The sequence below is a fragment of the Lepidochelys olivacea genome, assembly GCF_965140295.1.
Source record: "Lepidochelys olivacea isolate rLepOli2 genome assembly, chromosome: 6".
Lineage (NCBI taxonomy): Eukaryota > Metazoa > Chordata > Testudines > Cheloniidae > Lepidochelys > Lepidochelys olivacea.
In genome coordinates, this window is record NC_140416.1 from 18,937,445 (window position 1) to 18,960,044 (window position 22,600).

Consider the following 22,600-nt stretch of genomic DNA (forward strand, 5'->3'; position numbering starts at 1 on the left):
ACACCTCTGCAGCAGGAGCATTCCACAGTAAGGGTTTGCTTTGTGTCCCTGGGCTGTCAGAAACGAGCTTTGAAAGGGGATATCCGCATGCCTGCAGTCAGAGTTCAAAACAATGACCAGAGTGCCCACTGGACTTCAGGGGATTATGGGACGTTTCCGGAGGCCAATCACAGCACAATAATGCCACACGTCCTCCACACTCACACCCCTGTGCTCCAGCCGGGGCGCAGCAAGCTCTATGCTTCTCATGGAGGTGGATTACCAGGAGCGCTGCAGCGTCCAGGCGCTCGAAGTGCCTTGCCAATGTGAACACCTCAGGAGTTATGGCGCCTGGGCCTGATTTAATGTGCTCTAACTTGCAAGTATAGACAAGGCCTTATGGCCATATTGTCGGAGGAGCTCAGCACCCAGCATGCCGAGGCCCCAAAGGATCATTTTAATGCTCCACATCGCTCCAGGGCTTTTCCAGCAATGATGCAGTTAAACATCATGGAAGGCATGGATGCTTACCACTGCTCAGGATCAGCTTCTTAGGTGCTTGGGCAAGGGGTTCAATACAAATGTATCTTTCCTTTGTCTATTTCCCTGAAGATGGGTGTTGCTCCCTACAGGGCAGCCTGGAATAGCCTCTCGCAAAGAGCTAGTCAACTCTGTGTGGTACAAGGAAAAGAAAATGCATTACACACACAAGGGAGGGTCCAGAAAGAACCACGTGTTTCCATGAATAGTTTCCTTGGCTAGTCACCAAGCATTCAGGAGCAGCCTGTACTGGCTAGGAGGAATAGATCAAACGAAGACAGCCATGATTGCTCTGTGATTCATTGGCTACCACCCTTCCATGAATCATCTGTGCTTCATAAACCTGCAGCTGTTCTCTGTCTGCTCTTTGAAAACACACAGAGAGGAGGACCTCTTGTGTGCTTTTACTGCTCCTCTTGTCAGAACAGCTGAGCTTAGTTCTGCAAGATCCTCTGAAAAGTCCTTACCTGAGGCTTGTTAGAAACATCTGTGTGTGAGAGAGGGAATTTCCCAGGAGGCCTTGAGCAGTGGCAGAGGTTTTGGTGTAGAGGGTATGTAGTGACTGCCTCACCCAGGGTTGATTAGAGCCTAAGTTGAAAGTCCATTGCCCACCCCCCACACCAATGCACAAGATTATGGCAAGTCTGACATCTCCCACTTTAAATACATGGGACCCTTGGGAGGTGTCAATCAGCAGGGGATCTGGCCCAGGGCAGGGAGAGTGAAATACTAAAAAGGCAACCCAGCGACAGTAACAGGCTGTACTTTTGCTGTTTGGCAGTGAAGATGTCATCAAAGAGCCCCTATTTTTTGTGGGGGGGGGGGTCAGGGGGGATGGAAAAGTGCGGTCACCTAGTTAGACTGGGAGATTGGGTGAAGTGAAAATCTGATCCCATGGAGCTTAGAGGAAGTGGGTGCATTGTTCAAGATACACGGCAGATCCTCAGCAGGTGTCAATCAGCCAAGGGAGCTATACTGATTTACACTCACTGAGGATCTGGCTCACAATGATAACTTGCCGGTACTCAATAATGACAAAAATCAAAGTCGCCAATCCAGATCTCATTATTAATTATTGGTGTTACAGTAACACCTAGAGGCAGCAGTGAAACTCAGGGCCCCATTGTGCTAGGCTTAATGTGTGTGTGTGTAGAGAGAGAGAGAGAGTTTACAATCTAAATAGACAAGACAGGCAAATGCTGAGAGGAGACACAGAGACACTGAGCATGACTTGCCCAAGGTGTCCCAGTAGGACCGTGGCAAAACCAGGAATAGAACCATGGTCTCCTGACTCCTAGTCCAGTGCATTAGCTACTAATCCACAACACCCCTCTTCAAATTATGCTCTCCTCAGGGCAGCCCAAAACCATAAGCCGCTGTGTTATTCCTCTGCCTTAGCCAGTGTGCTTTGTGGGCGATTAGACTGTGTCAGCTCCCTGCCACACCAGTCTGTCCTCTTCAACCACAAGCTCCTTGAAAATCCTCCAGTCTTAACCTTGCTTTGCAGGTAGAAGTCAGTGAACCCCAGTAATTGAGTTCCCCAGAGATGTCTGTCTGTAGTTTCTAGTCCCTCTCACTGGATACTCGGAAATTACTACATTTGCTGCCCCGAAAGAGACAGTGTATACACCAGCCTGCTAGGTTAGCTGTGTACTCTCTATATTTAATATAATAGCACTGAGATAGTTTAGAGTAAAACTAAGAATAAGTTTATTAATAAAGAACAGAGATTTAATTGATACTAGGCAAGTATAAAAGAGAGAAAAAAGGGTTAAAAAAATACCATATTTTCTAGAGCCTAAAATGTAATTCCTTAAAAGTTATACCTTTGCTTAAAACAGTTTCTCACTTAGAGCAAGTTAGCAGCAGCTCCTGGTCTTCAGGCCAAGAAGATCTACCATTCACAGGCTCAGAGGTTGCTGTTCCCCTAGTGATGAATGACTAGAATGTCTTTTTGTTTCCTCTATATTTTCTGTTGTTCATTGTCTTTGTCTCAAGAGCCAGGAAGACTTCCTGGGCATGCAGACTCACTAAACTGTTTCCTCCTCTACTTGATTGCTTTGTTTACCTTATATGTAAATGTACTTTCATTGTTCTCTGCCTGTAATCAAGCCAGTCAACAGTGAAATCCCCATTCCTTTGGCTAGGGCAGACATGCTGTATACACTGCCTCCAAAACACATTTGAAGAATGTGTTTCTAACACACACATACCACACACCTTTATATACAACCTCTACATACATCACACAATGATTTTTGGGACCAGCGTGTCACCAGTTTACATGTGATACCTTACACAGACATCTTTTAATTATATATCATCACAGCGTGTGGGGGTAATGAGTGTGTCAGGCCTGACACAATTTATGTTATATTGGGGCCTTTACCAGCGAGTATTGGGGGCTCTTAGGGTCACACCTCATCTCCCACTCAAGCTTATCTCTTCCAATGATATCCCGTCCTGGGGCATCTGACTGTCTCTTGGGAAGGGAGGGGAAAGGCTTGCCTTTCCCCCGCCTCTTCTCTTTATTAGTTGCTGTACATACGTTATAAGGATACACCGTAAAGTGCTGTATGGGGTGAGGACACCCTGCTGCGCCTCTCAGGAATCTCTTACTCCCAATATGTAGCAAGCAGAAGAGCAATTCGCCGGTACCGTTTACACTGAGCGCTCAGCATAGGCTTTGGCTTCAGAGGGAATTAAGAGCTACACACACCCCCTTCCTGGAGACACCTCACTGGGGGTAGGATGCTGATGAGGACAAAGAACCAAAAGGCTCCTCCTCGCTACATGTTGTTGTCATAGTGGTTTGGATCTTGCGGGGAGTGTAGGGGAAATCTAGTGCTGGTGGAAGTAAATCACTGGTAGCTTGATCCAGAAATAGCTGGGATAATTGCTCAGCAAGCTTCCCTCTCACACAGATCTGCCTGCACCTAAACCTTAATCCACCACGCCCTGCTATTTCATTCCTGCATCCCCTTACACAGCTCAGCCAGTTCACCTCAACTTTAACTCCTCTTCATCTCTTACTCTACTGTTTCTAGTTTCTCTCCTTTCTCCTGCCCCCACCCCTACCCCCCGGGTTGTGTTATTAAACCTCAGACCTAGCCTGCTGCTCCTCCTCCTGTCTTTGGTTTGGATCTTCTCTTGGGGAAAAATAGCCACTTGTGTTGCCTCATATCCAACTGTTGGGTGGATTCACAATGTGAATAAATATCTACTAGGGACTAAGACGTATTTCCATCACTGATTTAATGTACACTTACATCCAGGTTGCTGTATGTGAAAGACCAATGCACCAACCTACCGTGGTTGCACTTTCTAACTAAAGCTGATGCAGTGTCAGGTGACTGCATAGTGCGGTTCTTTGTGGGAGCAAGAAAATGTTGCGGGGGGCATCTGTATCCTGGGATCCTATGAGGGTAGGAGTGGGCTCCAGTGTTGGGTGCTGGATGGTTCAGGGGATTAGCAAGGGTCTATTGTAGACTTTTCACATCTAGGTTGCTAGTTCAAATCCTATACAGCTTGGCAGTAACGGTTACAATTTCCTGGTTATTTAGTTAAATGAGTTTGTTGATCTCAGGAGGGTTCACATCACAATTTGCACTCCATGGCCCCCTTCCTGGCAGTCTTGGGCAATAGGTCAAGGACAGCATGGGCCCTAGAGACTGAATTACGTAGAGATTGTCTAGGAAGGTGTAGGCTGAGCCACACGGATAGCACAGTGTGTAGAAACTAGCCCCGCTGCTGCTGCTAAGTGTCCTGTGGTTAAACAAAGATTTTGGGACTTTAAATCTGTCACCTTCCAGGAACCTGAAATTCATAGGACCATTGTTTAAAAGGAGGGAAAAAACCCTCTGATATTACAAATCTGTTCAGAGCAGATGACGGCACTATCATCCGCTCCCTCATGCTTTTGCTCAGCAATGTGGTAATTAATCTTCTCTAAGGGCATGTCTATGCTGGCAGAGTTACAGCGCCGGGAGTGACAGTGCCGCTCAGAGAGCGCTGAAGGGAAACCGCTGTTGTGTGTTCACACTGTCAGCTGCCCGCATAATAGCGTGTTCACACTTGCAGCACTTGCAGCGGTATTCGGAGTGGTGCACTCTGGGCAGCTCTCCCACAGAGCACCTCTTCCTCTTCTGCCGCTAAGAGTTGTAGGAAAGCGGAGGGGGTCGTGGGGCATCCTGGGTCCTGTCCCAGTGCCCTGTGATGCATTGCTTCTCATCCCAGCAATCCCTGTGCTTCCGTCTGCATTTGGCGCCTTCTTTCAACGGTTTCTGTATTGCGCGCCCTGCCTCTTCGGGCTGCAGGAATGGATCCCGAACTATTGACCAGTATGCTACTCGCTCTGACCAACCTGTCACGAGTGGCAGTGGAGTTATACCTTAAACTACAAAGACAAGAGAAGTGTGACATTGATCTCACCACACGTAGTAGCTATGACACAAGATTGCTTGTGGCATTCACAGAGGTGCTGACCACAGTGGAACGCTACTTTTGGGCTCGGGAAACAAGCACTGAGTGGGGAGATCACATCGTCCTGCACATCTGGGATGATGAGTAGTGGCTGCAGAACTTTCAGATGAGGAAAGTCACATTCATAGGACTGTGATGAGCTCACCCCAGCCCTGCAGTGCAAGGACATGAGAATGAGAGCTGCCCTACCATTGGAGAAGCGTGTGGCGATTGCATGTGGAAGCTGGCTACTCCAGACTGCTACCAATCAGTCACTAATCAGTTCAGAGTGGGAAAGTCTACTGTTGGACTCGTGTTGACGGAAGTCTACAAGGCCATTAATCGCATCCTGCTCCGAAAGACTGTGACTCTGGGCAATGTGCGTGACATTGTAGATGGCTTTGCACAGATGGGCTTCCCTAACTGTGGAGAGGCGATTGATGCTATACATATTCCAATTCTGGCACAGACCACCTAGCCACTGAGTACATTCATTGGAAGGCGTATTTCTGTATGGTTCTCCAGGTGCTTATGGATCACCGTGGGCGTTTCACAGACATTAACGCAGCCTGGTCCAAAAAGGTTCATGATGCATGCATCTTTCAGAACACTGGCCTGTTCAGGAAGCTGCAAGCAGGGACTTTCTTCCCGGACCAGAAGAACACCGTAGGGCAAGTCAAAATGCCCATTGTGATCCTGGGAGACCCCACCTACTCCTTAATACTGTGGCTTATGAAACCATACATGGGGCAACTTGACAGCAGCAAGGAGCGGTTCAACAACAGGTTGAGCAAGTGCAGAATGACTGTTGAATGTGCTTTTGGCCGCTTAAAAGCCCGCTGGCGCTGCCTCTGTGGGAAGCTGGACTGATGACAATATTCCTATGCTTATAGCCGTGTGCTGTACGCTCCATAATTGTGAAGGGAAGGGTGAAAGCTTCACTCATGGCTGGACCGCAGAGGCTCAGCACCTGGAGGCTGAGTTTGAACAGCCAGAGACCAGGGCTATTAGAGTGGCACAGCGCAGGGCCATAAGGATCAGGGATGTCTTGAAACAGCAATTTGAAGCTGAAAGACACTAATGCTCGTTGCTATGCTCGGGATTGCAGTGCTTGTAATGCTAGGAGGTGATTGGTGCAGACAATGTGGGTTTAACGTAATTGTATGTTGCTTTGCAGTGTTCTTTTTGCTTTCAATTAATAGAATAAAGATTGCTTTCAAACCAACACAATTATTTTATTAAAAAACGACAACCGGAGGAGAGAGTCAAGCCAAAAAAAACATAAGCAGTGAGGTGGATAAGGGAAGGGAAGGTTCCAGGAGATGGAGGGGTCGCAGGATGGCTAAAGATTTGTGTATGTCCAGGGGTCATATCCAACCTTCTCCTTTGGAATACAATGCAGCGGGTACTGTGCTTCAGCTGGGCCAAATTGCAGAGGGACAGGTGTTGAGTGCCGTGGGTAGTGGGAGTCCGCAGTGCTGGGCTGTGATGGGGGAGGAGCGGAATGCCGCGGGTATAGACTGGAGTCAGGAGGTTGATAAGAGTGTGTTGGTGGTGTCTGGGGGGAGCATGAGAAAGAGTTTTGTGACAGCGGCTGCAGGGGAGGGCAGGCGCAGAGCTGCTTGGTTTGCAGTGCTAGTAGCACCTGGAGCGTGTCTGCTTGGCGCTCCATAACCTTTAAGAGCCTCTCCGTGGCTTCATTCTGGTGCGCTGTGTTCTCCTTTCGGCCCCTCTTCTCGCTGTCCCGCCACTCCTTCAATTCCTGTTTCTCGGCACTAGAGTGCATCATGACATCATGCAGAAAGTCCTCCTTAGTTCTTGGCCGCTTTCTAATTCTGCACAGCCATTCAGCCGGTAACAAAGGGGGAGGCTGGACTCCCACGGTCATCTCTGTGAAGTTTAAATGCAACATTTTACAGAAGCAATATTGTTTGCAACACATAGAACACTAATTCAGGGATTTAAAACACAGTCAATACTCTTACACCTCTCACTAACTGGCTGACTCCAGGCAAGCACACATGAGCCACAAGACCCCCAAAATGATGAGTAGCGGCAGGGCCAGGGTAAATCATGCGTCCCGGACCCTGCTGTACACTGGGCACGTGGCTCTTGGGGAGAGCCAGCACTGTAGGGGGTCTTGATAATCATTTCTGTCCCCACACTTTCCACAGGATGTGATCGTTATGGAAGAGGGTGAGCAGGGAATTAAGGGAGGGTCTTCTCCAAGACTGCATCTTCCGCCCTGGCCCTAATGCGGCTCGCCTGTGTGCAGTAATGGTTCCCCCACTCCCTCTCGTGATGGCACAGTGGTGCGGGAAATTTACCGTTAATGGGGCAAGAAACAAAGCAGCTCTGCTGAAGAACCTGCAGCAGTGGATTGCCCAATATCTCCACAAGAGTTTCCTGGAGATCTCTGAGGGAGATTCCCATGAAGTGACGGAGTCAATCAACAGCCTGTTCCGCCACTCAGACTAACGTGGTGGGAGACATGCCTGCTTTCTGCAACCCTCCTTCCCCCCACATCTCGCTTCAGCAATTCCCAAAATCAAATCCACTTACCAGGGGCCTCCTCTCCTGTTTGTGCTTCACCAACAACTGACAGCTGTGACTGGGTAGTCTCCGGGGTAGAAAAGAGCTCCTGGCTGCATGCATCTCTGACCTCCGAGTCATCCTCTGCCTCTGGGTCATCCCCCATACATCCTCATCTAAGATTTCCTCCTCCTGGCTTGGTCCACTTTTGACTGACACGTGAGCCACTGAAGTATCCACAGTGGCCTTCGCAGTGGAGGTGGGGTCACCGCCGCGTATCGTGTCCAGCTCTTTGTTGAGCCGGCAGCTCATGGGCGCAGCACCGGAGCGGCGGTTTGCCTCCCGTGCCTTGTGGTAGGCGTTCTGCAGCTCCTTCACTTTGACCCTGCACTGCAGTGTGTCCCGGTCATGGCCCCTTTCTGTCATGCATCGTGAAATCTGTCCGTAGGTATCATAATTCCTCCGGCTGGAGCGCAGCTGGGACTGGACAGCCTTCTCTCCCCAAATGCCGATGAGGTCCAGCAGCTTGGCATTGCTCCAAGCCGGGGATCGCCTGGTGCGTGGAGCAGGCCTGGCCACTTGGAAAGGTGCACTGAGACCACTGCACGAGTCAGCGAGCAAGCAGGAAGCGGACTTTCAAAATTCCCAAGGAATTTATAGGGTGGGGATGATGGTTGGTCACCTGAGAACAGGGCAGCAGAGTTCAAACCGATGACCAGAGAGGCAAGAACAGGCATTGTGGGACACCTCCCAGAGGCCAATTGCAGCACTGTAACCGACCACGGTGTCTATACTAACAAGAAGGAGTCCGGTGGCACCTTAAAGACTAACAGATTTATTTGGGCATAAGTTTTCGTGGGTAAAAAACCACTTCTTCAGATGCAACACTGGTCTACACTGGCACTGCAGCGTAGTAGCCCCGGTGCAGGAAGCTGCACGCCTCTGGTCGGGGTGTTTTTTTTTTTTTTTAACAGCGCCGTGCAATTTCCGCACACGAAGTGAGTTGGCAGTGTGTACACCTCAGGCATTACAGCACTCAAAGCTGCTTCACTGTGCACAAACTTGCCAGTGTAGACAGGGCCTTGGTGACAGTGGAGTTGCCCAGAGGCCAGGGGAAAAGAGCCTGATAGTTATTCTCCCCGATAAATACCTCCATCTCAGAGCCACTCCCATCCCACGTGAAGTGACTTTCTCTTGCCAGCTATGGTGTCATATCCTCTTCTGGGCAAAATGTTTCCTTGTAAAATCAGGACAGGCTGGGGCAGATCAGCTTTGGGGATGGGTGCATTCCCATTACTGCATTCCTATGGCTGATTTGCTGGCTCCTAAAACACTGGCCTATCCTGGATGTTTGCTGACCAGAGAAAAGCAAAGGGAAATTTCTCCCTGCAGTGGGCTGACCTGCCTTTCCGAAGGGCTTGTCTACATGTACAGCGCGATAGCTGCACTGCTGTAGTTCTTTAGTGAACACACAACTATGCTGATAGGAGAGCTTCTTCCATCAGCATAGTCAATCCACTGCCATGAGAGGCAGGAGAAACCCTCCTGTCGACACAGCGCTGTCTACACCAGGGGTTAGGTCGGTATAACTGCGTCGCTCGGGGGTGTGCAATGACCAGCAGATCATATGAAACCAATTTGCATGTGCTCTCCCTCCTAGTATTCGTTAAAACTGACCTTGGGAGCCAGAGCTGGCTCATGGAAAGGGCTTAGGGCCTTCATGATCTATAGAAGTAAGGGATAACATACAATTAGTAAGGCTATGTTGTAGTCACGGGTATTTTTAGTAAAAGTCATGGACAGGTCACGGGCAGCAAAAAAAAATTCATGGCCTATGACCTGTCCATGACTTGTACTATACCCCTCACTAAATCTTGGGTGCTTGGGGGGGAGGGGCTGCCCAGGGGCACCACAGGCGCTCTGTGGGACGGGGCGACCCGTGACCCCCGCTGGTGCTCGGGGGGGTGGGGGTTGGCGGGCTGGCAGGCTCCCTACCTGGCTCTGTGTGGCTCCCCGGAAGCAGGGACATGTCCCTTGGTTCCTAGGCTCAGGGATAGTCAGGGGGGCTCCGTGTGCTGCTCCTGCCCTGAGCTCCGGCTCTGCAGCTCCCATTGGCTGCAGTTGCAGGTGGAGGCAGCGCACAGAGCCCCCAGTCCCTCCACCTAGAAGCCAAGGGGCATGTCTCACTTCCGGGCAGCCCCCTGAGGTAAGCGCCACCTGGAGCCCTCACCCCTTCCCGCGCCTGAGCCCCCTCCCACACCCAAACTCCTGCTGCTGTTGTGGGGGGGAGGGAATGGTGGCCCAAGACTGCCCTGAGCTGCTCAGGTGGCCCCCGGGCCAGCCGCACTGGCTGCTGCAGAGGTCTCAGAAAGTCACAGAATCCGTGACCTCCGTGACAGACTCACAACCTTAACAATTAGCCATTGGAACCCATTGCAACAGGATATCTCTTGGGCCAAATGCTTCGCAGGATTCCAAAAAAGAATTGGATATTTGTTAGGCTAACAAGTCCAGAGTTATAATAGTCAGGATTAAAAATAGGCAGGAGTTTGGAAGGATTATAAACTTTCCTGCTTAAGGGTTTAAGGCAACCTCTATTAAGTTATGGAGGTTAGGAGGGAACTTTTCTAGGGGGCAGATACCCCACAATTGTGAACTGCGGGATTTCTTGCTCCTTCTTCTGAAGCAGCTGATGCTGCCTGCTGTTGGAGACAGGATACTGGACTGAATGGACCAGGGGTCTGATCCAGTTTGGTGATCCCTAAGAGAAGTGTTGACATAAAGGATTTAGGCTCAGGCAGAAGGGGAAGTGGTTGGTACAGGAGTTCGTGCTGGTGATGGTTGTTGAGTGTAAGGAAGAATTTCAGGGAAGGGACTGAGTGTTCTGGACAATGTCTAGGATGGGAGGATTTTTATCCTGAGGGTGAATCACACTTGTATAGCGCTTACTCTTTCCTGTCCACAAAACTCCTCTCCGTTCCCTGATTTCTTCTCATGGAGTGATTCCTGTTTGATCTGGATAGTGGATGTAGTTTTGAACAGGCCTGGGACTTGCATTTCTTTTGTTCAAATAGTGGGGTGGTAAAATGAAAAGGGGGAGAAGCATGTGTCCATTTTCTTCCTGAGATGTTTCCGTACTGTGATGTTTGGGATTGCTATTATAGTAGGCAGTACAGTGCCCCAGTCAGGATTAGGGTCCCATTGTGCTAGGCTCTGTGCAAACATGTGGGTAGCCTGGTCCCTACCCCAAAGAGAGTACAATCCAACTGCAGATGAGCCATAAGAAGTGTGCCTAAGAAATAGCGGGAGGAGTGGGTGGGTGATAACACAATAAGATGAGATGATTACACAACCTCTCTCTGATTCTGTCAAGGAGCGATAGAATGGCCATCAGGATGCAGGGGGTTCATTTTACAGCAATGAGACTCTTTCTGGAGTCCCATCACTCACCATGCTGGGATTCCTTGGTTGGCCACCTCAGGGCCACCTCAGCACAGGCTTTGAGGAGTGGTTGCTGTTTGCAAGAGGAGAGCAGTGATGCCGCCCTGCTGGGAGACAGGAAAACTAACAGGCTTTTCTTCTTTGTGTCACGTTTCAGAGACCTGCTGAGCCGGGAAGATGCGCGAGTACACGGAGAAGAAGGAGACGTGCGGCACTATCTGCCTCAAATACCTGCTCTTCATCTTTAACTTCTTCTTCTGGGTAATGTGCCAGCTTTTGTGTGCCTCAGCCCATTTGTGTGCCTCACTACATCCCTCGTCGAGGGTTCCATCTGTTGTTTCAGTGGCCAGGGTGGTGGGATGGATAGCATGGGTGAAATCCTGGCCCCACTGAAGGCAATGGCAAAAATTCTGCTTGACTTCAGTGAGTCCAGAATTTCACCCCAGGTATCTGACTAGACCCATGCTGCCAACACTGGGGAGAAGGACTATAACCTGCCTAACCAGGAGTAAGCCCTGAAGTGATCAGCTATCGACAGCAGTGGGTGGCCTGAAAAAGTGCTTTTTGCCCACTTCAGGGGATGGTGACCCAGGGCACAATTCTTAAGGCATCAGATACTCCAGGGCAGCCCATAGACACAGGACATCATTCAGTTCCTCTCTCATTCTGCCCAGCAACATAGCACAGGCTGGCAGTGGAATGAAGATGGCTAGGCTGGGATTATGGGGGTAATAGCTGCGGTTATGTCTACACTAGAATTTTTACCTCAAGTTAACTGCTGGCCAAGGGATCAGACTATTGTCAGCCACAGACATTCGTGGGCTGGAAGAAATGATTGGGGAGGGTCCAGACTAGCCTTTACAGAGGAATGAATTATGAACTGCCTCAGTGAATTGGCAACCAGGTAAAAACCTCTAGGGAACACAAGGCCCATAAAGAGGAAGGGGAGCCTGAAGGAGAGATGTTGGTTCACCCAGTGTGCCCCGACTGCGGGGGTATTCCTGTGCTAATGTTCATTCTCACTGGAGTTTAGCTAACCAGGATTCCCACCTTTTACAGCCTTGCCCCGCAGTGGTTCTGTCCTGGAGGGAGGTAGACACAGCTGTTGTTTAGAAGCAGTCAGTATCACTCCTGGATCAGCCAGCAAGGGTGCAAAGCAAAGCATCCCCTCCCTCTCCTCATCTTCATTCCCTGCCTCTAGGCGGCGCTCAAGCAATCGTGAGAGCCAAGAGCCTGGTTAAGGTTGGAAACTTAGAACTCCAGTTACAAAGTTCCCCACTCGGTGTGGGCAAACCCCCAGCCAGCTGTCATCCCCTTCCAGCTGGAATATTGTGCCTTGACGCCCTGGAACCTCCCAGGGCCCTTGAGAGACTGGGGAGAGAGGAAGAATCTGCTTCATTTAAGGCCTGATTCAAAGCCCATTGAAATCAGTGGGAGTCTTTCCATGGACTTGAATAGGTTTTGGATCAGGCCCTTGGTCAGCGAGCTGAAATCTGATCCCTGTGGCCCAGCAGGGGATGCCACTTCTGAAAAAGAGGAAGTGCCCACCTCAGATGCATCTCACCGGCTTGCCTCTCTCTTTATTAAGCTGGCCGGTGGGGCGGTGATGGCGGTGGGGATCTGGACTCTGGCCGAGAAGAGCGACTACATCAGTCTCCTGTCCTCCAACACGTACATGGCGACCGCCTACATCCTGGTGGTGGCGGGAATTGTCGTCATGATTACTGGCATCCTCGGGTGCTGTGCCACCTTCAAAGAGCGGCGGAACCTGCTGAGAGTGGTAAGGTTTCCTATTTGCCCTAGGACAGCACGGGGCACCGAACGTCTTGTGTGTATGAGGAGAGAGTTGCATCTCTGTTCCTCTGGACCTGGGAGAGCTGTACCAGTGACTTGCCCGCTCTCCCTGTTGGGAATGGATGGCCTCTATTACAGAGGAGACTCCTTTCTTTCTGTCCCACCCAGAGAATTTATTGGTTTCTGTGCATTTCAAAAGGTGCTAAATAATAAATATACGGTGTTTTTCATCTGAGCATGTCAAAACATTTCCAAGCAAAGGAAAAGTTCAGGCTGGTAGGGAAAAAATGGGAATAAATTCAGGAGAGAAGGCAGGGTGGGACAGTTTAAAACCAAAAAATAAATAATTGTGTTTCCACTTGATTCAAAGCAAAACATTTCTTTTGATTGGTTTGTTGAGCCAAAATTTCGAACCGTGCAAAAATTTTCACACATACATCCAATTTTTTTTTTGGCCCAAAAAACAAACAGATGAAAAAGCACTTGAGATTTTTGACCAGCCCTCATAAATCTCAGTTCTGGGCTAAATTGCAGACCTATATAGGTGTAACTACGTCGCTCAAGGGTGTGAAAAATCCACACCCCAGAGTGACATAGTTATACCAACCGAACTCTCCATGTAGACAGCGCTATGTTGGCAGGAGAGCTTCTCCTGTCAATATAACTACTGCCTCTCGGGGAGGTGGATTAGACTAAAGAGCTCTCTCCCATTGGCATAGAACGTCTTCATTAAGATACTACAGCGGCCCATCTGCACCGATGCACTGTTTTAAGTGTAGACTTGCCCTAATTCTCACTCGTGCTCTCTCAAATCTCCTTTGCGGTCCGGAGGGTGGCAGTGGTTCATTAAGCAGCTCATCTGCAATGGTGAGTGTAGTGACTGAAAGCAAAGGGCCATTAATTGTCATTTCATAGTAACAAAGGGGGACACTTCCACTCGGGCCTTAAGCATTCCTTCAGTTTTACAAGCTGCTGCTGGCCTGAATGTCCCATCCCCTTTGTCCGAGTGGAGTGGAGACTGGGGTGGGGATAGGGAAAGGAGCCATGATGAACAATACCTTCTGACTGTGATCCCACTTTGTGGGGAGTGGCTGTGAACTGAAACTACAAGGTGGTGGAAAATGCCCCTAAAAGGCCTGTGATGAGCACTCAGGAGCTCTTGTTAGTGGTTCATTCATTTGGTTCTGAGGGGTGGTATTTGGCCCCTGGCCCTTAGCAGTTCATTTTGGTATAGCACAATTACTCACTGTTCTAAAGAGCTCTATTCATCTGCCTTTGTCTCTCTCTCTCCTCCCCCGCCCTCCTGAAAGTTACAGATGAAAATCTGGTGGGGTTTTCTTTGTTATTCTGACACAGAAAACGAACAGTTGTCTCATGGAAACAAAAGGTTGTTCTCTGTCTTTTCTTTCCCCCTCTGAGTGGCTGCCTGTGACAGATCTATTGTCTCGTCCCTCCTCTGGTTTATCTGATACTAAGTAATCCACAAAAGAAATATTTTGTGCTGGGCAGGGCTGAGTTGGTCTGGCTGGAGGCTCCTGCCAGCTCTGAGCTCAGCCAGTAATCCCAACATCTTCACAACAAAGACAAAGGTGTCTGTGCCAGTCGGTCCCAATTTCTCTCTGTACCAAAGGGCCATGTATTATACAGAGAGACGCTGTGATAGGGAGTGTCCTGTAATTTTCCAAATCCAGAGGCTCTTTAAAGCAAGTTGCAAGAATAATTTCAGATGGGGGGTGGGGATGTATGTGCATTGGGGGGGTGGGGGTTTGAGCCCGGAAGGTATATTCTAGCTACTTTTATAGCTACTGGTGAGTTTTCACTCCCAGTTCAAGGCTTTCCCCTGTGTTTTGTTTCTCATTGCTGATTACCAGGACATTTGTGTGTCAAGAGCATTTTTCCTCTTTCGCAGCCAGCCTGATTCACTCAGGGATGCCACAGTGATCCAAGCACTTGTGATACCACAGTTGCTTCTGTGGGTTCCAGGCCTGCAGCCTGTTGACTTCGGTGAGAGACACTCCCATGAGCAAGAGCTGCAGGATCAGGCTTGTTATAGTTCACCCTGACTCTGAGTTTCAGACTCCCCACCAATGGCACAGCAGGCCAGGGAATCGTCTGGTCCCTAGAATAGGCTGGAGCAATCCCAGGGCCTACTCTAACTGGAGCTCAGATGCTATAGCCATTCTAACAGTAAAGAACAATCAGGGCACAGGGATGGTGAGGTTGCACACCCAACACACCCTGAGATGTCCCTATCCTATGGACTGCAAAGGTGTAGGGTTGCCACCTAGGATCCCCCCTTTGCCAAGGAAATGGCCGTTAAGCCAACTTTCATCATACTTTACACTGCTGGGATAGCATAAAGTAGGGAGAAACATAACTGAGAATCAGGAACATAATGTATATGTCACTGTTGGTGTACACAGCTCATTACAAGCAGGTAGGGTGATCATGGGTCTCTTAACAATCACGTGGAAACAAACATAGTGCACATGATAAAAGCAGGAGCCAGTCGGGGGTCACCAAATGAAATTAAGAGGCAGTGGGTTTAAAACAAACAAAAAGAAATATTTCTTCACACAATGCACAGTCAACCTGTGGAACTCCTTGCCAGAGGATGTTGTGAAGGTCAAGACGATAACAGGGTTGAAAAAGGAACTAGATAAATTCATGGAGGATAGGTCCATCAATGGCTATTAGCCAGGATGGGAAGGGATGGTGTCCCTAGCCTCTGTTTGCCAGAAGCTGGGAATGGGTGACAGGGGATGGATCACATGATGATTACCTGTTAGATTCATTCCCTCTGGGGCACCTGGCACTGGCCACTGTCGGAAGACAGGATACTGGGCTGGATGGACCTTTGGTCTGACTCAGTATGACAGTTCTTATGTAGGATAGAAGAGCTGAATATAAAAGATAGCCCTTGTTTTTCCCCACATACACATGCCTCTCTCAAATATTTACATACATTGGAAAAGAGAATTGGTGGAAAGCATTTTGTTGTTATTATTTGGATTACAGCTCTGTCCAGAGGCTACATCTAGGCTGGTGGCCCATTGTACGAGGTGCTGTACATACAGAGTAAGAGACCGTTCCTGCCCCAAAGAGCATAGTCTAAATAGATAAGATGTGACAGGTAAATGAAACAGCCAGGCAGGGCTAACAATAATAACAAGATGTTTTAGCACAGTCTAGCTGAATGGTAGCTGTAGTAACCTTCACTCTATATAGGCTTTGATAAAACCTGTTTGCTAAAACTTGGGAGGGCTCTTTAAGATAATATGGTGAGCTGAGGCCTTGTGATACATGCCAGCTGCACTGGAATGCCTTTGACATCAGTGCAGAAAATACTCTGTATGTAGAAAATAGATGAAGGAAAGAGAAACTTTCCAGTTAATTGGTTGTTTTCTTTCCCCTAAAACAGCAGCCTGACAGCACCATGATGTCAGAGAGGTATTATGTAACCAGGCTCCAACAAAAGAAAGAAACCTTTTGTTTAGGAGTGTTCCTCTCCTTTTCTGTCCCTTTCAGCCTCCCATTAGTGTGGTGCCCAGCCTTTGGTTATCCAGCACTCTATCGGGTGACTCATTCCCGTGGTATGAATGGGTACCTTGTACAAGCATGTGCAGACACTTGCAATGTTCAGCTGAGAGCCAGTGGGGGGAGTTTAGGGCTGGGAGTGAATGCCTGAGATTGTACACTCCTATTAAAGCCCAGCCTGCAGATAAAACCCAGTTGTCCCTCACAGGCAGCTGCTGAATCCTAGCAGAGGGTGAAAGAGGAAATCTGACCCAATGGACAAGGATTCTGATTTGGCATAATCTCACTGGGGCAAGACGTTTTGATTACCTGTGTCTTCTGACAAAGAGGGGAAGCGCAGTGAGAAATGGAGGTGTCGCTCAGCAAAAGACAAGCTGTGATGCAAAGGCAAATTTGTTGTCTCCAGTCCTTTGCTTTTCCTAGCAGGGTGTTGTGGTGGTCTATTTTTTGTAACATACAGATGCATTTATTTGATGCCAACCATGGATTTTTGGAGGGGTGTGTAGCTCCTTTCGTGGGGCCAGGGTTGTAATAATAGATGGTGTGCTGGTACAGCTAGATATCAAATCCGATAGTGAGTGTGTTTCCCATGCAGAACCGCATGAGGCTGCAAAGAGAACAGCCATCATGGGTGGGGCAAAGATGGGACTTTCCAGCATGACTTCTTTCTGTGAAATAAGCTTGTGTGCATGGGGCAGTGTCTCTCTCCGGTTCCTAGTGGAGTAAATCACCATCAGAACTGACGCTACCTGACAGTCTTTGCAGAAGAGCCACAGTTAGAATGAATATGGAGCCATGACAGTCCCTAGAGGTGGTGTCTCCAGCTCTAGGCAAAGTTCTCTGGTGGGGCAGTGTGTGGGGAAGACGGCATTGCCAAGTGCTGTGCTGTGATGACCTAGAGTATTACGGGATGAGCCCGAATTTAGGCCCTTAGAGCTGTAGAATGACCTGGCCGTAGCCGCTTAGGTGACCATCACCATGTTGACATGACAGTCAGGATAGTAGCTTAAACGAGGACAGGGCATAGCCCTGTTTTCTGAGAAAATTGTACATGATGCGTAGATCCTACAGCACTGGATGCTTTAGAAAGAGAGCATTGGGTGGTCTTCAGGGATGGCAATTTGATTCCTTCACCAACTTTAAAATTACATTAAGAGCATTTTTTGAAATTTTAAATAGACACAAGGACTGCAAAAGATTAAACAATATGCCCAGATTCAATTCATCCCTTCTGTATCTCAGTGGACTCCACAGAGTTACCCCAAGGGTGGAGGTCAACTCTCCATGGTTAATTGTTGTGGGTGAAATTCACTTCTCGGGCTTACGTACCACTGTGACCAGTACAATGTATGCACTGCTTAAGGTGAGGCTCTCTTATGAGGGTTACTTGGGACCTGTGTGGTGCATAGGGATGAATTTCACCCTGTGTGAGTAACAGGCACATTTCAATACAGAGCTCCAGTGCTGACGTTGCACTCTGCATTCTGCTTGAAGGTCCCCAGAGCAGGGAATTTCCCACCCCAAATCAGGAGGCATTGCAATTGCCAAATAGTGCCACCTTGTTGCATTGTTTCCTCCTTTGAACAATTGGCTGACTATGGAGTACAAAGTCCCTGCACTTGCTGTCTGTACTGCAGCCTCATCCTTGGCTTCTACTCAGTTTTGAGAGCCGTCCCCATAGGATGCATGGTTATTCTGGGACTCCCACCGCCTGGTGCAGTCAGATGTTCCTCTCCTATTTAACAAGCTAGTGTTGAGTTTCTACACAGGAACTGGTGCAGCTGCATTTTGTGGTGGGTGGCATCAGCAACTGAGCTGTTGTATCCATGGAATCTAGTTAGTTGCATTTCATTAGTTATACGTGACGGCTCATATGAACGACCTTACCAGATCACACCCATGGTCCAGCTAGCCCAAAATCTTATGTCCATCGCTGGGCAGTACAGGCTGCTTCAGAGAATGATGCAAGAGCCCTCAGAGAATAGACAATTATGGATTAACTTGCCCAGAGTGATAGTTTCCTCCTAACACCTTTGAGCTATGCCCTGAAACATGAAAATTTAGTTCTCTTATACATTTTCTTTATCCCACCTAATGTGACTGGGGATGTTCTTAACCAAATCAGTGTCCTGACTCTTTTGGAACCATGCTGAACTCTTGCCTTCATGATACATTGTAGCAGAGAGTTCCTCCCGCTAAGCGTGCATCATGTAAAAAGAAAAATCCTGATATCAATAAATGTTACTTTTCCATTTCATTGGATACCCCCTTGTTCTTGAAGTAGGAAAAAGGGTAAATAGGAGCCTGTCTCCTCCAGTTCAGCTGTAATTTTTGTCTTGCCCTTCACTAGATACATTTATATCACTATTACTCTCATCTGTCCTTCCTCCTCCACTTCCTACTCTTTGATAAGCCCTCTTGTTGCTGCCTGTCTTAAATGACATTATAACCTTTTCCATGCCCAGCACCCAATACAATGAGCCCCTCATACCGATCAAGTCCTTTGAGAGCTGCTGTAATACAAACAATAATACTGACAGATTTAAGGCTTTTTCCTGATAATCTAAATTTAACTTCTAGGACTTCTCTCCCACCCTTCCTGATGCTCTCTTTTAACACAGACAATTTTACCATTGTTTTGCAGTACTTCATATTGCTGCTGTGCATTTTCCTGCTTGAGATCATTGCGGGTATCCTGGCCTATATCTACTACCAACAGGTAAGTGGATGTCGAGCTAAGAGGATCAATCCAGAGAAAGAGGGAGCAGCTACTTATCACCCAATTTGTATTTAGAGATGGGGCCTAAACCAACATTTCAAGGGCTTTGAATCCGTTGTTGGGTTTGGGCCCATCTATTCCTCACCCCAGCTTGATCCCTCCTTACTTACATCCCTCCATATACAAAATGCATGAGGTTATAAGCCATATTTGACAAGGTATTAGTCTGTTATGTGTGTATTTGGGAGTCAGATACAGTTCAGCTCCTTCCTGCACATCCTCTTTTCTCCCCCTCCCTCTGTGATGCCTTATGAAGAGAGCTGCTGGAGTGAATCGTCTTGTTTCTAGTACAGAGGGTCAGCCTGAGGATTTTTCTGACACCCAGGGAGGTAACGGAGGCAGTTGTAATGACAGTTGTGCCATCTAGCATGTCCATGAAGCAGAACATAGGAATGGCCCATCGAGCCCAGTATCCTGTCTTCTGGCAGCGGTCGTCAATGGCGGCTGCTTCAAAGGGAATGAACAGAACAGAGCAATCATCAAGTGATCCATCCCCTGTTGATCGGTCCCAGCATCTGGCAGTCAGAGGCTTAGGGATGCCCAGAGCATGGAGTTGCGTCCCTGACCATCTTGGCTAATAGCCAAGCAGAAACGCTCCCTGCTAAATCCAGCAAGCTCATAGACGAGAAATGGTCTAACTGGGGATAGAGCACCACCGGCGTAGCTCAGAATATCTCTGAGGGTCTGCGGCAGTCGTAGACAGCTGAGCTTGAAATCCCCATGAGGGAGCGATGGGGGGGGGATTTGATAGCTGCTTTCAACTACCTGAGAGGTGGTTCCAGAGAGGATGGTTCTAGACTATTCTCAGTGGTGGAAGAGGACAGGACAAGGAGTAATGGTCTCAAGTTGCAGTGGGGGAGGTTTAGGTTGGATATTAGGAAAAACTTTTTCACTAGGAGGGTGGTGAAACACTGGAATGCGTTGCCTAGGGAGGTGGTGGAATCTCCTTCCTTAGAAGTTTTTAAGGTCAGGCTTGACAAAGCCCTGGCTGGGATGATTTAATTGGGGATGGGTCCTGCTTTTGAGCAGGGGGTTGGACTAGATGACCTCCTGAGGTCCCTTCCAACCCTGATATTCTATGATTCTATGGCTTCATGTTATCACACTGGATATGGCCGATGAGAGGTATACCGCTTGGGAGGCTCCCTCAGACAAGGCTGCCCACATGTCTTCTCTTCCCCCATCCTTTGAGGAAGGCTGGGTGTCTGAAGAGGGCAGACTGTTGGAGATTGTCTGAGGAGGTGTGTCTGACAGGGAAGTGTACATTGCAGAGGGCTGCAGGCGTTTTCAGTGGCTCTGTGTTCACATACTGTAGGCTTCCCTGGATTACACCCTTAAACTGGGAATTTTCATCCTGCCTCAGGGCTCCCAGGCTTTGCCCCTCCTCCCCCAAGGGTGGCATTAGCAGTTTGCCTGTAGCCAGAGAGCTACGCCTCATTTGTATCAAGTGGAATACATTCCAGCTGCCTCCATCTTTAATATGGAGGGATAGGCCCCATGGAGGCTATGGGACCCAGAAAGCCATGCTCCATGTGGACCTGAGCAAAGACTAAAGTAACACTTGGCAATCAGTGAAATGGTGGAAACTTCCTGGATTAAGGTGGAGCGTGGCATGCTGGTATTGTAGTCTGTCTGGCAGAGCCGCAGGCTGCTTTGTAGATCACCCACTGGCATTTGGCTTACTAGCTGCACTGATCCCCCCACGCTCTTTTATGTAAAAGTCCTTCCTTCCCTGGGCTCCGGCTGCTTTCTCTCTTAGCAGTTGGTTTTCTTTCTCCCCTTCCCTTGCTGTCCTGTCCAATGCGTGCGTGTATATAAACTGTGTGTTTCTTTTGCTGTCTTTGTTCCATGCTGCAGTTCTTCCCCGTGAGCCTGCAGGTAACTGCTTTTCTCCTGAGTAATATTTCCACCAGTAGACTCTGTCTCTTTGTTTGCCTTTGGTGCCCATGAGCTCCCAAACTTTTCTTCTTGTCTTTGCTCCCTAAATATTTTGCGCTTCTAAAGAGCCTCCCATCCCAAGATCTCAAAGCACTTTGCAAACGTTAATGAATGAAGTCTCGCATCACCTCTGCGAAGTAGGTGTTATCCCCATTTGACAGAAAATTAAGACCCACTGCTACATTCAGCAGATTTGAAGTGGGGGAGGAAAACTCAGGCCATATTCCCCCAAACCAGTGTAACCGAAATTTTCTTTTCCTGCATTCCACCCCACAGTTATTGCTTATTAGTAAGAAGTACATGTACATAGAGAAGCTTTTCCCTATCTGGCCATCTGGCCTTTCCCCATTTGGTTTATTCAGTGATGCCATTTACACCTGTGACGACATTGTTCAGGAGCATGGGAGAATTGTGATTTCACAGGCACTGGATTATGGCATCATTACTGAATGGATCAGGCAGGAGGAGGCTGATTAGAAAGGAGGCAGACTTCAGCTATATTTTGTGTATCAGCAGGGATGGGCAGGAAAATACCAGGAAAGGACATAGCAGTCGAGTGGTGCATCAGCCAGCTCAACAGAGAGAGACAGTTGTGGATACATTAGTGTGTGTGTGTCACTGTAAAGGACACTTTTATGCTTGACATGCTCCAAATATCAGACCCTCTTTCTGAGCAATGTCATTCTTGCTTTCTGAACCTATCTCTAGTATCACAAGGGCTGCAGCCAGGGAGGCAAGAGTCTTAAAATCCCTCCTCATGCTCTCAATCTCCTTGTGCGACGTCCCATTCAATGATATAAAAGGTATTTAGACTGCACAACTTCAGCCCAGCAGGCCCAGGGCTCTGAATTCCTAATACTCCTCGCCAGATCCTTTTGGATTTAGTGCTTCCAGAGGCATGAGAGCCCCTTTGATCCTAGAGGCAAGAATGAGATTTTTAGAGAAGGGCAATCCTGTTCTGGGGCAGGCCTGTCCCTCTGGATGGTATCCCTTTCAATGTGGAGGCAGGCCCATGCTGGGACCATTGCAGTGCAGCATGCCACAGACGGACACAGATTTGGCCCCGTGAGAGTCTTTTGCACTTTAAAATGGGAGAATGATGTTTAAAGAGCCAGGAGAAGCAGAAATAAGCAAATGTGCTTTCTTGGAACCAATGGGGTCTACATTGGAGGCGGGGTTATAGCTTCCACAAAGTTCTCTGCTGTTCTCCAGGAGTGAAGATGATAGAAAATATAAAGGGGTGATGATAAGGAAGGTGTCCGCCTCATGATTTCACCCCCAATGCCCCTTTTGTTTAGCTGAGTATGGAGCTGAAGCAAAACCTGAAAGAGACCATGACCCAGAAGTACCGGAAGGAGGGAGAGGAGGGCGTGACCAGCGCGGTGGACAAACTGCAGCAGGAGGTAGGCTTCAAAGACATGGGGAGAATTAAACCTATGATAGAGATAAAAAGTATACCATCCTTAGATCACTGGCTCTTTATCATTGAAGAGATAAAGGTGTTCCCGATGTCACACTGTCTGGAGTGGTCCATGCACACCAGCCTCAGGCAGACTGTCAAAAAGCAGGGCAGAGACCCCAAACTTGTGGTGTGTTCTA

The 22,600-nt window shown here is 48.5% G+C and overlaps 1 protein-coding gene across 1 annotated transcript in view; it reads left to right on the top strand.

Moving 5' to 3' along the window:
- The window catches only part of CD151 (CD151 molecule (Raph blood group)), a 62,617-nt gene that overhangs the window by 25,294 nt on the left and 14,723 nt on the right, over positions 1–22,600 (top strand). Inside the window, exons 3-6 of the mRNA XM_084632550.1 lie at positions 11,111–11,214; positions 12,542–12,733; positions 18,929–19,003; positions 22,300–22,404. Coding sequence (XP_084488676.1) covers positions 11,131–11,214; positions 12,542–12,733; positions 18,929–19,003; positions 22,300–22,404 — 456 coding nt within the window. The 5' untranslated portion in view covers positions 11,111–11,130. The remainder of the gene's footprint in view (positions 1–11,110; positions 11,215–12,541; positions 12,734–18,928; positions 19,004–22,299; positions 22,405–22,600) is intronic.